This window comes from Sinocyclocheilus rhinocerous, unplaced genomic scaffold, assembly GCF_001515625.1.
Source record: "Sinocyclocheilus rhinocerous isolate Xijiao unplaced genomic scaffold, SAMN03320098_v1.1 scaffold470, whole genome shotgun sequence".
Classification (NCBI taxonomy): Eukaryota; Metazoa; Chordata; class Actinopteri; order Cypriniformes; family Cyprinidae; genus Sinocyclocheilus; species Sinocyclocheilus rhinocerous.
In genome coordinates this window covers 1,132,456-1,150,886 of record NW_015637537.1, presented here as the reverse complement: position 1 = coordinate 1,150,886, position 18,431 = coordinate 1,132,456, and the positions used below count along the sequence as shown (strand labels likewise).

General features: G+C 35.8%; 1 protein-coding gene and 1 pseudogene across 1 annotated transcript in view; both read right to left on the bottom strand.

The window, feature by feature from the left end:
- LOC107748971 (Golgi membrane protein 1-like) overlaps positions 1–3,609 on the bottom strand; it is a 14,143-nt gene extending 10,534 nt beyond the window's left edge. Inside the window, exons 1-3 of the mRNA XM_016564009.1 lie at positions 3,445–3,609; positions 1,476–1,645; positions 1,209–1,388 (exon numbers count right to left, since the gene is read on the bottom strand). Coding sequence (XP_016419495.1) covers positions 1,209–1,388; positions 1,476–1,607 — 312 coding nt within the window. The 5' untranslated portion in view covers positions 1,608–1,645; positions 3,445–3,609. The remainder of the gene's footprint in view (positions 1–1,208; positions 1,389–1,475; positions 1,646–3,444) is intronic.
- A 682-nt stretch (positions 3,610–4,291) lies between these two features.
- Positions 4,292–17,962, bottom strand: LOC107748989 (ATP-dependent RNA helicase DDX51-like; annotated as a pseudogene).
- Between the last annotated feature and the right edge of the window lie 469 nt (positions 17,963–18,431).

Sequence of the window (18,431 nt, the reverse complement as noted above, 5' to 3'; positions counted from 1 at the left end):
TATTGCTCATATTGCTCATTGTGAATATTAATGCATTAACTAAGGTTAACTAATGAGATCTTATTGTAAAATTGGTCTTTTTGGTCTTTATAATTCTTTTGCACTTTAATCTGTAAATGTTTTAACTTTATAAATTTTTTTGTATATTGCTTTATTGTATTTAAATTGTCAGGTGGTTTGTTATAAGAAAAAAGTTATTAAACATGTTATACTGTATTATGACAACACTTTTTTTGCAACTAAATTTCAATATCGTGATAATACCGTATACAAGCATAAAAGCAGCAAAATTTCTCGAGCTAACCCTAATACACTGCCATTCAAAAGTTTGGGATCAATAATGTTTATTAAAGAAGTTTCTTATGCTCATCAAGGCTCTATCTATTTGATTAAAATACTGAATATTATTTCACAAAATAGGCTAATATTGTGAAATATTATTGCAATTTAAAATAAAAGTTTTCTATTTTAATATACTTTAAAATATAATTTATTCCTATGAAGCAAAGCAATTTTCAGCATCATTACTTCAGTCTTCAGTGTCACATGATCCTTCAGAAATCAGTCTAATATGCTGATTTATAATCAATGTTGGAAACAGTTGTGCTGCTTTATAAACAGACGCACAACAATTCTGCTGTGGCTTTATAGGTAATATTTTTGTTGGCAAAACTGAGCAAAACAGACACCATTGTGTTTAAAAAATAACACAATATTAACATTTAATGAACTGTTGTATAAAATCACATTTGCATTTGAGACAAACAGTACTCGTGATATTGCTCTCGCTGCTCGTGTGATATCGCTTATCATATAATATAAATATGAGACAAAAACTCATACAGGAGCATTTTTTGCCCCAAAATCTAGAATTTTAGGGCATATCTGCATTTATGGAGTTGTTGCCCTGCATCATATTTGTCAACAGTATGAACTGTAAGATGACGTACATGTCTGGGGGCGGGGCCAGTGCGTTAACTGCGTAAAAATATTTTAATCCCGTTATTTTTTCCATTACTAATTAATTAAGTTAATGCGTTAAACTGACAGCCATAATTAAAACATTTTAATTATTCCAAATGTTTGACTTTTATTTATTATAATAAAAATAATTCATTTTTTAAATAACGACCAAGAACCGCACGATCAGTAGCTCTGAGTTTTCACCTGAACTGCTGTGAGTGAGTGTAAGATGAGTGTTTTCATACTCTTTCGTGTTTCCAGGTGATGAGAGTGTTCTCCTGCTGTCTCTGGTGTGTTTCCTCCATTAACTCCAGCTGCTCGTTCTGTCTGCGCGTCTCCTCCTCGGCCTTCAGCTTGCTCTGCTGCTCTCGGTCTCTGTCTGCAGCCAGCTGCCTCATGTGGCCCTCCATCTCCAATATCCTGCTCTGGAGAACAACACAAAGCAAATTACAGCTAACAGCCACTCACTTCACCACTTGCCACAGACTACATCTAAACACAGAGTGTCAAACCTGCAGCTCGACGTTTCTTGAGTTCGAGACCCAGTAGTTGAAGCCGAGCAGGAGGACGCAGGCGATGAGAGCCGCCACCAGCAAAGACGGAGAGCGACCGCCACGTCGACCGTTCCCGAGAGCACCCATCATGCTCGGCCACAGTCCCACAAACACCTCAAAACGGGTTTCTGAAATGGAAAGCACAAACTTTATATAGCGTATTTTATAGGCACATTTATAGCCACATAATACAGAAAATAACAACAAAGAAACATAAATGTAAAAAATAAAATGAAATAAGTGAGGAGAACAGAAAGCTGTGTCTCAAAACCAAGTGCATGAGGCATTATAGTCGTCAAACTGCATTTTGGGGGATTATAACATACCTGTCTATAAGGATAGCATTTGTTGGGCATTAAAACCTGGTGAGCTGCCTATCTAGATTGCATTGTTAGTCTTCATAGCCTAGAGTCTAACATAGACAGCACTGTATTAAGCATATAAAACTCAATGCAGTTTTCAAGAATATACAGTTTTCATCAGCATCATGTCAGGATGTAGCAGCAGTGAAACTGCTCATAACAGCGCATTGTTTTCATGCATATTTCAAAGACGAGCATGATTTTGTTTCAGAGAATTTCTGAATAGATCAAATCACACTTACTGAAACAAGTTTGGTGACTGACTAATATATTTTGGGAAATTCAGTCAAACTGTTGAGATGTGATTTCATGGTAAAAGTGCGCTTCAACATCAACACAAGTTTTATTTTTTTAAGCAAACAATATTTTACATATGATGCAAATGCATTGTTGATCACAGCACTGGTTTATAGCCAACTGGCAAGATTTCTCATTAATCTCATTAGTTTGTTGCTGAAATTGTTATTCTTTAATTATTATTATTATTATTATAAACCTTTACACCATTACGGAAGTGGGCAAAGGTAATTTCTCCCAAATAAATATTCCCCAGATGTAAATGACTGAAGCAGAAGCATTCTGCAGAATGATGACAATGCATTTTAACCATTAATGAACATCTCAACTGTTTTGCATAGGCTGACAACAAAAATGCAGCAATTGTTAACCCTATAAAGCCTACTGTATTACATTTCTACAGCCTCTAAATTATCAACATGATAATTTCTTTATCATATTAAAACTTTGCGGTAAAACCTGTTGTACGCAATTTGTTGTATTGCATTGCATTTTATGTTTTGCCTCCACAATAAAAACTACATAGCTTTGATCATAAAACGAAGTATTTAAATATCATCTTACTAAGACATTATTTGGGAGATAATGAATGACAAATTATATTAATATGCAATTATGTAGTCTACCATACTGCTATAAAGATCTCATTGACTTACATTACCATTTACATTTAATTTTCATCTTGCCCATTTAATTATTAGCAACTGCACAAAATTGCATATTTTGCTCAGTTTGAGCCTCTGAATAAAGTCTTCTTTCGTCTTTGACACATACATACATACTTACCAAACCACCTTAATTTACTCTGTCTGCACTTTTTATTGGCATCACCACTAAACAAATACTCCAGAGAACAGCGAGTGTGCTTGTGCACAGGATGTAATGCAGGATCAAACGGAGGATTTTATGTAAATCATATCAGTGTGATGTAGTAACACTGACTGTGTTATTAATAATGTTAAATAGAGACTTTAACGGGAGGCAACACGTTACTACTGTACTGCTACTGTGCCTTTCAAATGGAAAAAATATATATACTGTGCGAACGATCAAAAGGAGTGAGAAAATATAATACAATGGAATATTATAATAATATAATGAAGTAACATGGTGTAAACCCATTTAAAATCGAAATCAATTTAGTATGAAACTGCTTTTGTTTTGGTAGCATGCATGCTAATACAGCTACTGTTACTATTATCATAACACTTTTTCTCTTTATAGCAGATACATGTTATATATTAGTAATAGTGTCAAATTGTTCTTACCGGCGTTAAATATAGCAGGTCTCGTCAGGAAAAGAGATCAAGCATGGACATACCGATATTCGACAGCCTTTCCGGGATGAAATCGCAATAAACCGCAGTTTTCGCATTGAACCGCAACGCGCATGCGCACCTCGTTGGGCTTTACTATTGTTCAGAGGGAACGCTGGATTCATCGCCTAAAGCTGTTTTTGAGGTACTACAGGTAAATAGACACTTTCCCCCCTTGTCCTCATGAAACTAATAAATATTATTGTGACTTTTTACCATTCGCATTTTAAATATGCAAGTGGTGGCAGACATATCTCATAAATATAACATTTTGTTAAATTGTACAACTTAAATATGGGCTTACTAAAAATATATTTGACATTCCATCAGCCATATTTCGTTAATTTAACATGTCCATGTTATGGGTTCTCACAACGTAAAAGTCCAAATAAAACTGCATTAATTTGTAAAATAGGTAAATATTTGAAATACGTTATAACAGCTCCAAACTGACATTTATGAAGTTCAGCCTTTCAGTTAAAATGACTACATGATATTTGTGTTGAAGACAGAAAGTAGGAATTTGTGTATTTGGACTTTTGACTCTAAACTTAGTGACCCAGTAAACCAGTTAATGAGACACAGCCCTCAGTTCCTTCCGTGTCCAACCTAATGTGTAACCTGAAAGATAGTCTGGGACAGTCTGGCCCTGCAAACCTACAGTTATTAAAGGATGTGTGAACAAACCATACTGAAAAGAAAACAACAAGAACTGATTTTCATCCTTGGGACTGGTGAAAGTGTGTTTGGTGCAGAAACACACCTCTCAATCATGTAGCCGCTCACAATGTTTTTTATACTTGAAAGGGCATTACTAAGAGTCTCTTACGGCTCCTAAAGGGGTATATAATGTAACCTTTTAATTAGAAAGGATTTTTACATTTTATTAAAAAACATTTGCATCTCATTTCATTACAGTCCAGACATTACTTTTTTTGAGAAACATTTTTAAACAAACAGATGCACAGCTCAGGTCAGTTCCACCTCAGAAACGCTTCCTCGCATTTTCCTCCTTAAAAACAAAGAAATATCAATATTAGCATTACAGCTTAAAGCACAACAATGTAGTAGAAAACGTAGAGTTATGTTTAAGATACATTTGAGTCAATAGTGGCTGTGTAACAGGGTTGAGCACACTGTAAAAATATTTTGGTAAATTTACGGTAAAAACATAGCAGCTGTTGTTGCCACAAATTCACTGTAAAAAATATGGTGACAATATTTATAGTATATGGGGGTTGGCATATTGGTGCCTGTATATATTTTTCCGCTTATAACCATTAATTTAATTATGTGATGTAATCTTAATATACTGCTACTGCAAAGCTACTACCAAAATCTGCTTTTTTAACCTAAAATGTACAGATAACCACCATGATAATACAGATGGTATATTACAACAGAAAGCCACATGATGAATCAAAGGTCATCTTAAGTGGCCTATACATAAATGTGGCAAAAACTCGTATACTGACAATTCACATGGCCATAAACAGATGGCAAAACACCATCAGCGTAAATCACGACACAAAAATAATGCAATGCACATTAAATGACAGAAAAAAGTAACACAAAACACCCAAATGTACATTACTGATGATAAAAATACGAAACTAAATTATTTAAATATAAACATAAAATCATGTTGTGTTTTTAATTTGCCTAGGAATGTCATTTTACCGTTTTTCCACCAGAAGATGCACAATTCATAGTTTTTACTTCCAGAAACAACTTGTGACATTATAATTAATTGTAATTATAATTGATTTTTTAATCAAATTACATATAATTGCAATTTAAACCATTTACAGTTTTTTTAAACCATATATAGTAAGGTAACTTTACAGTTAACCAATTACCAGTCTTTTCCTGTAAAAATTAGAAATTGTTTTACAGTGCACAATTCAGAATTGAACAGAGAATGCTTCTTAAATTCCTATTCAGTTCCTGAATTTAAGGTAGCAAAACTCTGCTTAATTTTAATTCAATTTTGAATTTAAGGATGTAGAATAAAAAAAATGCTATATTTTAGTTTTTAATAAGACATTCTATCAGTATTATTTAACCATATAAACATTAGATGACAAAAATACTCAATATTTAAAATGCCAACTACACAATTGTGTTGAAATTACTTATTTTATGGACAATCATTCCCCAAAATGCTCTAATTTACCCCAAAGCCTTGAGCCACACACCTATACTTATATATTTGTATATATTTATATATCAGAAGATTCCATTTTTATTTTATTTTATGATTTCAATAGTTAACTTTATAAGGGTATTTAAAAATAATGTGATGGGAATTCTGGGGGTGCTGTCGGTTGTAGTTTATTTTTAATTATAAATATGTCTAAATAAAAGTCTAAATAAAACATAAGTGAATGAAGTAGCAAAGTCATTCAAAATTAACAATATTTAGAATAAAATGAGAACAAATGAACTTTCAATGATTTAAGTAGTAAATCTAATGAGATTCCCTATGTGGGTTTGTGCTGTGATTTTTATTGAACTGCAATTCTGTGAATTCATATTCCTGTCACTGCAATTCAAAATCATGTTCATGAATTACAAGGCATTCTTAAAATCTGAATTCTGCACAACCCTGCTGTCTAAACTTACATCATTCAGGTTCCCCAGTCAAACATCAAGCCTTGTCCTACAGGAGAATCACTTACGTAATTGAGGAACAGGCTTAGTCCATGTCTGGAAAACCTGCCAATAAGGTCTCAGGCAGCTCTGCAGCTTTGCTTTTACCTTCACAACGTTGCCGAGCTCAGCCAGAGTTTGCTCATAGCGGGTCTCCATGCTTCTAAGAGCTTCTGGTTTCACAAAGTGCCTCTGTATGCCAGGACTGCCAGCATCTCTCACCATCTGCAAGAAATTCTTCTCCTGAAAGATAAACAAAGACTAAAGCACAATTCTGGTGACAATCAGCCATTATGTTCGGATGTATTGAGGAGCATCATAATTAATGACACATTTCACGCCGTTGATATCAATGCCTCTGGCAGCAGCATCTGTGCTTATCAACCTGACATGAAAAAAATATCACAATATTTCATAAATTACATACACCATATACAGTCTTGCACGGTGTTATGATGGTAGTAGGTTAGTATAAATCTTGTTGGGTTTGGTTGTTCCTGAACGCATATCCTGTATGGCATATTTCAGAATAAGCACCAATACCTATCAACATATTAAACAAAATTAAATTAATGTAATGTAATATATGCCATGCAGAGACATCCGTGAACACTTTTAACTAATGACGTAAACAAACTGCAAAATTGATTCGAATAGATAGATTGAAAGAACTGATTTGTGAAAATGAATATTATAATAGGCTAATAAAGAATGAATTTCCAGTTCTACTGCTAGTAGTGGTCACTACAGGTTAATTAATTGTTGCAGTTGTTTATTTTTTTAATTTGCGACTAATTTAGTCATGGCCTGGAGCCCTGGATGTAAATATTTACAGTAGCTATTAATCGTGCTGAAGCTTAAAAATGCATCATTACCGGTGTGCTGCTTCTCTGGAGTTCGTGAAGCACAAAGCAGGACTGAACTTGAGCCGAAGCAGGAAGTGAAGGATGATGAGCGGTTTCTTGCTTAAGGTGCAGGGGACATGATACTCCTGCATACGACATTCCCATATGTTAAAGATGTGCCAAGACGATTTTAGACCATATGGTGTTTGATTACAACATTCAGGGAATGTTAAACTCACAGCGAGACCCTGAGGGAAGTTAAAAGCGTCCAGGCTTTGTGTGCTGGTCTCTGTCCTGCTGTGTGTGGAAGTGAAGAGTCGAGGCTGGTGCAGATCCAGCAGCTGCAGCTTCTCAGGGTTGTGGGTACCTGGAGCCCTGGATGTAAATATTTACAGTAGCTATTAATCGTGCTGAAGCTTAAAAATGCATCATTACCGGTGTGCTGCTTCTCTGGAGTTCGTGAAGCACAAAGCAGGACTGAACTTGAGCCGAAGCAGGAAGTGAAGGATGATGAGCGGTTTCTTGCTTAAGGTGCAGGGGACATGATACTCCTGCATACGACATTCCCATATGTTAAAGATGTGCCAAGACGATTTTAGACCATATGGTGTTTGATTACAACATTCAGGGAATGTTAAACTCACAGCGAGACCCTGAGGGAAGTTAAAAGCGTCCAGGCTTTGTGTGCTGGTCTCTGTCCTGCTGTGTGTGGAAGTGAAGAGTCGAGGCTGGTGCAGATCCAGCAGCTGCAGCTTCTCAGGGTTGTGGGTAAGAGTGGCGGAAAACAGCAACTTCTGCAGAGGAATCTGTGGCGGGGACAAACTGACACACAAACAAACAGACATAAACACTCAGCTGCTTGTTTTAGACTAGTAATGCAGTCACAGGTTCTTGTTTTGGGAGGTGAGCAAGACACTTTATCCAAGGTTACTCTAAAGTTTAAAGGTGGGCATAAACACCGTCGAACTGAGGGTCATTTGGGTTGGCTGATATTCTGGGTGGAGTTGAAAACCCTTGTGCTAAATAATGGATAAAGATGACATCCTACCTTGCCACTGTGATCGGTCCAGGCAGGATTCTCCTGAAGACAGACGTCTGTGTGTCAGCTGGGCTTCTGTACACTGCTTTAGTCACCTGAGTGAGCCACGACTGATGCATGCCGTCAATCATCCTGTCTGCCTCGTCAATAATCTACAACATACACATGGTACTGTAAAGCTGTCTTCCCACTTTCTATACAGAAAATAGAAAGATACCATGATAGAGACATGTACATCTGACTTTACTGCCATTTAATTCCTGTGTTAAATGTCATTTCAATCCTAAAGGAATAATTCACTCAAAAACAAATAAATAAATGAATCCATCATTAAGGCGTTTAACTTTAAACCGTTGCTCCTGAATCCATAATGCTTCCTCCAATGAAAAACTTTCCGCTTGTAAATGGTGCTTGATCTTTGCATATTTCTCTCCTGATTCAGACCAGATGACTTTTTTTTACTGGAGGAACCGATTTTATGGATAGAGGCATTTTAGCTGGAAGCAGTGGTTAGAAGTTAATATCTTAATGATGAATTTGTTTCTTACAAACACTTTTTGCTTCACAAATCACAATCAAAACTGTTTGGACTCTCATTCTGATGGCACCCATTCACTGCAGAGGATCTATTGGTGAGTAAATGGCGTAATGATACATTTTACTGGGAAGAAACAAACTTGGATGGTTTGAGGGTGGATACATTTTTAGCAAATTTTCATTTTTGGGTGAATTATTCCTTTAAGTGTAGACTAGCATTGTACTGTGGACAGTGCGATTTTTCAAATGTATTTAAATGAAGTCTCTTCTGCTGACCAAGGCTGCATTTATTTGATCAAAAATACATTCAAAACAGTAATATTGTGAGATTATTACAACTTAATAACTAATTTCTATTGTAATATATTTTAAAATGGAATATAATCCTGTGATGCAAAGCTGAATGTGCAGCCATTAGATTCACATAGTGTCACATGATCCTTCAAAAATCATTCTAATATGCTGATTTGCTGATTTTTGTGTAAACTGCAATTGGGTCATTCCGTGTCAAATCAACCAAATTTCAGAAACTTCCCCGGCTCAATTTTTTTATTTGGCTAATATTTTTTTTCTGAAGAAAGATACACATGTACAGTGATGAAAGCCAAAATATTAGATGTCATGGGTGAATATTTACGGAGTAATCCACTATTTTGTAGAGGGGGGTCAAAATGGCAATCTTCACCTTAGATTCAAAGCCAAATTAAAGGGCAGTAAAAATCATTTCAGAAAGATGGCAGCATCATAATGTTTCGTTTACACAGAGATTGGAAGGTCTGTTAGTAAAATCTGTTGACTTTAGCTAACTTTTTTTGCATTATGTGCCAATGGTGACTATTCAAAAACGGGGAAACAGCGATTTTCAAGTTTTTTCTTCAAAGTTTGCGTGCCAATAACTCAAGAAGTATTGAAGATATCTTAATGCCCTTTGAGATACTGGCTCTTAGCAAACTTTCCTTTTGGCATCAACATTTTTAAGGCCCTATATTGTTCAGTTCCAGAGATATTGGAATTTCAATATGGCTCCAAGAGTAAATTGTTAAATTGTACACATTTTCAGTCGTCAAAAACCAAATGTGGGTCACTTTTCTTTTCTTTTAAAGAGGAATGTCTGAAGACCTAAGGCCACAAAACCCCCATTTTGATTTACTAGGGTCAAAATATTAGGCATAAATATAACTGTCATTTTTGTTCTTTTTTTGGTTCACAGTAGTTCACTGAAGACATTGCTACAGATGTGCATTTGATTTGCACTGATACTCACCAGGAATCGTAGATGTTGTAGACTGAAGTTGCTGTTTTTGTTGATGTGATCCACCAGTCGGCCTGGTGTGGCCACCACAATATCAGCCAAACTGTGGCTAACACCTCCTCTGCACATAGAGTTTAAGTTCCTACTATAATCCATCAAGTTCACATACAATGTTATCCTATTTGTCCCATGAGCCTACAAAATACTCACCTGATTTCAGAGAGCGCTGTTTGCTCTGCAGCAAATGATTTTTGGCCTGTGACCATGACCGCCTTTAGAATGGTGCCCTCAGTGTATGTGCTAAACACCTTTGACACCTGAGGGTTTGAAATCAAGGACGAATGTTGAATGCTGATGGATATGTACATAATTGGACATGTAGACAATTAACTGACAAATAATCAGTGATTAATAATCATTACCTGTTGTGCTAACTCCTTGGTGGGAAGTACAGCGAGCGCACGGACCTCACGCACCACACGCTTGGACAATGCCTGCGTTAATAAGCATGTCATACAAATATATTTTGTCTCTTATACTTAATGAGAAATGTTTCTTGAGCAGCAAATCAGCATATTAGAATTATTTCTGAATGATCATGTCAAACTAAACACTGGAGTAATGGTGCTAAAAATTCAGCATAAATTACATTTTTAAATTGTCACATTATTTCACAATATTGATGTTTTTACTGTATTTTTAATGCAGCCTTGAGGAGCATAACAGACTTCATTCAAAAACATTTAAAAATCTAGGAAATGCCATGAGCTGGATTTCAATTTGCATCATCCAAATAAACTCCATAGCTCAATTTGTCAGACAGTTCCAATGCAAATATAAGCATGAATGCAATTCAATGTTTGTACATATACCTGTACAACAGGTATGACGAACGCCAGTGTTTTTCCACTTCCTGTAGGTGCAGAAACACAGATGTCTCTGGGTCTGTAGCCACCTGGACCGAGCAGCAGCCCTGAGCTCACGCTCTCTAGGATGGCAGGGATGACCTCAGCTTGAACTGAAAACACAAACACAAATGATGCTTTGCAACCTTCATATGCCCTCCTGTAGCTCAAACAGAGGAGCATGACACTAGCAACCACAAAGCCATGGGTTCTTGATAAAATGTGAATGCAATCTAACATACTTTGGAAATAAAAGTCAAATGCATACATGTAAATTGACAGAAAAAATAGTTAAAACTGACTTTTTGTCAGTGCTGATCTACATCAGACTCTCCACTAATAGGTATAACATTACATTTGTATAATCAGATGACTGCATTGTGTTTAATACAATGCCAATGAATCATCGCTCCCTTTTACCTGGAAAGAAGTTCTGTATCCCGTTGGTTTGTAATTTCTTCAGCAGTGTGGGACAGATGCCTGGCACCTCACTGATGGGAATGAGGTTGTTCTTAATGTCTCTCTGAATGACGTCAGGCTGTGCCAACCACTGGGGCAATACTCTTTTAACCTGTAATTGTGCAAAAACATTTCTTTACAAGACAAAACACCGCTACAGTTTAATTCAGAACTTACAGATATTTTCCCAGCTACCTTTTGCACGGTCTTCTCTTCGAAGCCGCCCAGGATGTGGAAGGTGGTCTGGGAGGAGCCGTTTTCTGCCTTTGGCTCCTGACTGATCTGAGGGTCCACAGACTCTTCAGTCTTCTTACTTTCCTCTAGGCCCCTTTCACTTGTTTCTGTGATTTCTACAGACTTCTCGTTATCGGATTCTTTATCTCCTAAAAGAAATAATACATTTATGTATAAAAAAAAAAAAGCACAAACCACAAACACGGTTAAGGAGGATAGCGCTTGAAACTTTTAATAAAGTATTTTGGAGTTAAAGAAGCTGATTAACTTTCAAAAAGGGTTATTTGAACCTGATCTTATTTTGATTTGATTTTTTAAAATAAATGTTAAATAAATATCAAAATACATGATATACAATTAAAAAACCCAAACACAACTTTTCTTGCTAACTATTTTTGTAAATGCTGATTTGTAGTTATTAATAAATACATATATATTACAAAGGTTTTTTTTTTTTTTAAATGTTTGGATTTCTTTTTTTAATAATAACTCTGGTAACAGGGTTGAACGCTTGAGCTTGATAAATGGAGCAAAGACTAAAATTTTATGTAAAAACTGAGAAAGTGGAATAATATTATATGTGTCTTATTGTTATAATGCCAAAAAAGAAAAATATATCACTTCTTGATTATTTCAGGAAATAAATAATGTTAATGCCGTAAAAGGGCAGCACAAACAGTATTAAATATTCTATTTTTGGCATAATGTTATATGCCCAATTTTGAAATGTTATTTTCATAGTTTAACTTTTATGTACATTTTATACTAATGTATAAGTATCTAATCATTCTCTCTTCAAGGAATATGGGATTTATGCTTTTATTATTTAAAGAAATATTATGGGATACAAACTTGTATCCTATTTGTTCTAAAACATGTCAAAATGTTTCAAGCCCACCAAAATCACCGAGCTTGTCTAGATTAATTTAAAAACAAACAAGCATAGCAGTAAGGCAGCATTACCTGTATTCGCGCTCTCGTTTTCAGTGGACAATGTTTTCTGTTTTTTCTTCTTTTTAGCCAAACTGGCAACTTCATCAGTGAGATCAGTTTTTCTCTCACTTTCACCCTTCTTTGTTTTACGCTGCACTCCCTCCGTCTCTGGCTCTTCGCGTTTTCTTTTCTTCTGTTCTTTATCCCCCTGCTGCTGGTCCTCATCTTCATCAGCTCTGTTTGAGGCGTTCTGCCGTTCTCTGGCTTTGACCTGCTCCTGAAGTTTAGCCAGTAAAGCTCTGGAGCGAGACTCTCTGCTGGATTCACTGTCCTCCTCCTCCCCTAAATACCTGATCACAACATGTAACACATCAATGGGACACCGTGTTAAGAAAGAACACACATTTTTTTAACCTGTAGAAGTTTTTTTAACTTTTAAACTGTATAAAGGCTTGGTTTTTTTTTCTTTTATGTATATTTTTCATTCTTCTTATGATATTTTTGCAGTTTACAGCAATGTTTTGCATATTTCTCTCCTGATTCAGACCAGATGACTTTTTTTTACTGGAGGAACCGATTTTATGGATAGAGGCATTTTAGCTGGAAGCAGTGGTTAGAAGTTAATATCTTAATGATGAATTTGTTTCTTACAAACACTTTTTGCTTCACAAATCACAATCAAAACTGTTTGGACTCTCATTCTGATGGCACCCATTCACTGCAGAGGATCTATTGGTGAGTAAATGGCGTAATGATACATTTTACTGGGAAGAAACAAACTTGGATGGTTTGAGGGTGGATACATTTTTAGCAAATTTTCATTTTTGGGTGAATTATTCCTTTAAGTGTAGACTAGCATTGTACTGTGGACAGTGCGATTTTTCAAATGTATTTAAATGAAGTCTCTTCTGCTGACCAAGGCTGCATTTATTTGATCAAAAATACATTCAAAACAGTAATATTGTGAGATTATTACAACTTAATAACTAATTTCTATTGTAATATATTTTAAAATGGAATATAATCCTGTGATGCAAAGCTGAATGTGCAGCCATTAGATTCACATAGTGTCACATGATCCTTCAAAAATCATTCTAATATGCTGATTTGCTGATTTTTGTGTAAACTGCAATTGGGTCATTCCGTGTCAAATCAACCAAATTTCAGAAACTTCCCCGGCTCAATTTTTTTATTTGGCTAATATTTTTTTTCTGAAGAAAGATACACATGTACAGTGATGAAAGCCAAAATATTAGATGTCATGGGTGAATATTTACGGAGTAATCCACTATTTTGTAGAGGGGGGTCAAAATGGCAATCTTCACCTTAGATTCAAAGCCAAATTAAAGGGCAGTAAAAATGATTTCAGAAAGATGGCAGCATCATAATGTTTCGTTTACACAGAGATTGGAAGGTCTGTTAGTAAAATCTGTTGACTTTAGCTAACTTTTTTTGCATTATGTGCCAATGGTGACTATTCAAAAACGGGGAAACAGCGATTTTCAAGTTTTTTCTTCAAAGTTTGCGTGCCAATAACTCAAGAAGTATTGAAGATATCTTAATGCCCTTTGAGATACTGGCTCTTAGCAAACTTTCCTTTTGGCATCAACATTTTTAAGGCCCTATATTGTTCAGTTCCAGAGATATTGGAATTTCAATATGGCTCCAAGAGTAAATTGTTAAATTGTACACATTTTCAGTCGTCAAAAACCAAATGTGGGTCACTTTTCTTTTCTTTTAAAGAGGAATGTCTGAAGACCTAAGGCCACAAAACCCCCATTTTGATTTACTAGGGTCAAAATATTAGGCATAAATATAACTGTCATTTTTGTTCTTTTTTTGGTTCACAGTAGTTCACTGAAGACATTGCTACAGATGTGCATTTGATTTGCACTGATACTCACCAGGAATCGTAGATGTTGTAGACTGAAGTTGCTGTTTTTGTTGATGTGATCCACCAGTCGGCCTGGTGTGGCCACCACAATATCAGCCAAACTGTGGCTAACACCTCCTCTGCACATAGAGTTTAAGTTCCTACTATAATCCATCAAGTTCACATACAATGTTATCCTATTTGTCCCATGAGCCTACAAAATACTCACCTGATTTCAGAGAGCGCTGTTTGCTCTGCAGCAAATGATTTTTGGCCTGTGACCATGACCGCCTTTAGAATGGTGCCCTCAGTGTATGTGCTAAACACCTTTGACACCTGAGGGTTTGAAATCAAGGACGAATGTTGAATGCTGATGGATATGTACATAATTGGACATGTAGACAATTAACTGACAAATAATCAGTGATTAATAATCATTACCTGTTGTGCTAACTCCTTGGTGGGAAGTACAGCGAGCGCACGGACCTCACGCACCACACGCTTGGACAATGCCTGCGTTAATAAGCATGTCATACAAATATATTTTGTCTCTTATACTTAATGAGAAATGTTTCTTGAGCAGCAAATCAGCATATTAGAATTATTTCTGAATGATCATGTCAAACTAAACACTGGAGTAATGGTGCTAAAAATTCAGCATAAATTACATTTTTAAATTGTCACATTATTTCACAATATTGATGTTTTTACTGTATTTTTAATGCAGCCTTGAGGAGCATAACAGACTTCATTCAAAAACATTTAAAAATCTAGGAAATGCCATGAGCTGGATTTCAATTTGCATCATCCAAATAAACTCCATAGCTCAATTTGTCAGACAGTTCCAATGCAAATATAAGCATGAATGCAATTCAATGTTTGTACATATACCTGTACAACAGGTATGACGAACGCCAGTGTTTTTCCACTTCCTGTAGGTGCAGAAACACAGATGTCTCTGGGTCTGTAGCCACCTGGACCGAGCAGCAGCCCTGAGCTCACGCTCTCTAGGATGGCAGGGATGACCTCAGCTTGAACTGAAAACACAAACACAAATGATGCTTTGCAACCTTCATATGCCCTCCTGTAGCTCAAACAGAGGAGCATGACACTAGCAACCACAAAGCCATGGGTTCTTGATAAAATGTGAATGCAATCTAACATACTTTGGAAATAAAAGTCAAATGCATACATGTAAATTGACAGAAAAAATAGTTAAAACTGACTTTTTGTCAGTGCTGATCTACATCAGACTCTCCACTAATAGGTATAACATTACATTTGTATAATCAGATGACTGCATTGTGTTTAATACAATGCCAATGAATCATCGCTCCCTTTTACCTGGAAAGAAGTTCTGTATCCCGTTGGTTTGTAATTTCTTCAGCAGTGTGGGACAGATGCCTGGCACCTCACTGATGGGAATGAGGTTGTTCTTAATGTCTCTCTGAATGACGTCAGGCTGTGCCAACCACTGGGGCAATACTCTTTTAACCTGTAATTGTGCAAAAACATTTCTTTACAAGACAAAACACCGCTACAGTTTAATTCAGAACTTACAGATATTTTCCCAGCTACCTTTTGCACGGTCTTCTCTTCGAAGCCGCCCAGGATGTGGAAGGTGGTCTGGGAGGAGCCGTTTTCTGCCTTTGGCTCCTGACTGATCTGAGGGTCCACAGACTCTTCAGTCTTCTTACTTTCCTCTAGGCCCCTTTCACTTGTTTCTGTGATTTCTACAGACTTCTCGTTATCGGATTCTTTATCTCCTAAAAGAAATAATACATTTATGTATAAAAAAAAAAAAGCACAAACCACAAACACGGTTAAGGAGGATAGCGCTTGAAACTTTTAATAAAGTATTTTGGAGTTAAAGAAGCTGATTAACTTTCAAAAAGGGTTATTTGAACCTGATCTTATTTTGATTTGATTTTTTAAAATAAATGTTAAATAAATATCAAAATACATGATATACAATTAAAAAACCCAAACACAACTTTTCTTGCTAACTATTTTTGTAAATGCTGATTTGTAGTTATTAATAAATACATATATATTACAAAGGTTTTTTTTTTTTTTTTAAATGTTTGGATTTCTTTTTTTAATAATAACTCTGGTAACAGGGTTGAACGCTTGAGCTTGATAAATGGAGCAAAGACTAAAATTTTATGTAAAAACTGAGAAAGTGGAATAATATTATATGTGTCTTATTGTTATAATGCCAAAAAAGAAAAATATATCACTTCTTGATTATTTCAGGAAATAAATAATGTTAATGCCGTAAAAGGGCAGCACAAACAGTATTAAATATTCTATTTTTGGCATAATGTTATATGCCCAATTTTGAAATGTTATTTTCATAGTTTAACTTTTATGTACATTTTATACTAATGTATAAGTATCTAATCATTCTCTCTTCAAGGAATATGGGATTTATGCTTTTATTATTTAAAGAAATATTATGGGATACAAACTTGTATCCTATTTGTTCTAAAACATGTCAAAATGTTTCAAGCCCACCAAAATCACCGAGCTTGTCTAGATTAATTTAAAAACAAACAAGCATAGCAGTAAGGCAGCATTACCTGTATTCGCGCTCTCGTTTTCAGTGGACAATGTTTTCTGTTTTTTCTTCTTTTTAGCCAAACTGGCAACTTCATCAGTGAGATCAGTTTTTCTCTCACTTTCACCCTTCTTTGTTTTACGCTGCACTCCCTCCGTCTCTGGCTCTTCGCGTTTTCTTTTCTTCTGTTCTTTATCCCCCTGCTGCTGGTCCTCATCTTCATCAGCTCTGTTTGAGGCGTTCTGCCGTTCTCTGGCTTTGACCTGCTCCTGAAGTTTAGCCAGTAAAGCTCTGGAGCGAGACTCTCTGCTGGATTCACTGTCCTCCTCCTCCCCTAAATACCTGATCACAACATGTAACACATCAATGGGACACCGTGTTAAGAAAGAACACACATTTTTTTAACCTGTAGAAGTTTTTTTAACTTTTAAACTGTATAAAGGCTTGGTTTTTTTTTCTTTTATGTATATTTTTCATTCTTCTTATGATATTTTTGCAGTTTACAGCAATGTGACATTAATTTGAAATATAATAGTACATCACGTTTCAAGTCGCATGTATAATAATAATAATAAGAAGAAAAAGGTGTTTTAAAGATAATTTAAGATGAAGCGTCAAATGCCAGACTGTACAACCAAACAGAAGCGCGATGTAGTCTGCAATGAGAATGAGAGCCATTACTTATGATTAAACTGGTAAAATAATTTACTATAAGAACATAGAATGTCTAAAGTGGACTATCGAAATAAAGTGTTACCAAACAACTATGAACTAAATATGCAGCGAGCACTATATACTTTTGATGTAAAGAATACATACCTATTTATCATAAACAGTGCCATAGTGACTCCTGGCTCGTGTCAGCGCCACGTAGACCTTTATTTCAATCACGCAGTCATAAATTGTTATAATTTATGTATCTATGTCCAGTTTTCAGACATGAAACCGTTGACCACGTGGGTTCGTGAATGCTGGTTTACAGTCGCGAACTGATGACGCGGCGACCGTCCACAGAAATAATTGCTGGTCTCATAAAAGCAGAGGACTAGACGTCGTTTTTAATTGGTCAGGTATGTGTCAGTAATTTCCCATTTTAAATCTTCGCTGTTTATCATTATTCATTAACATAAAAACACTATTGTCACGTGGAACATGTACTTTTCTCAGCGCCTGAGGGAGAAGGGTATAACTGCAGCCCGGAGATCTCCAAATGGGGGCGGGAACTCCAAAATAGGGCGTGGCTTCCTCCCATTGACAGACAGGTGAGGGAAGAACCACTCTCCTGCCCAATTAGACCGCTAGATGGCAGTGTTTACAGACACCTTTACAAACACAGAACTAAACAAGAGACAATGTCATTGTATTTTACAAGCGTATTTATCATCAAAATAAGTGTCGCACATTTTATTTTATTTCTTTAAAGATGTCTCTCTTCTGCTCATCAAGGCTGCATATACAGTGGTGGCCAAAATTATTAGAGCACTAGTATTTTCACCAGCTAAAAAAATGGTTTTAAGTCAGTTATTTCTATGTTTTGCTGTAGTGTGTCAGTAGGAAATATCAGTTTACATTTCCAAACATTCATTTTGCCATTAATTGTAATAATCCAGTGAGATTTTTGTCTGACAGCAGCCAGTGCTCCACACAGAG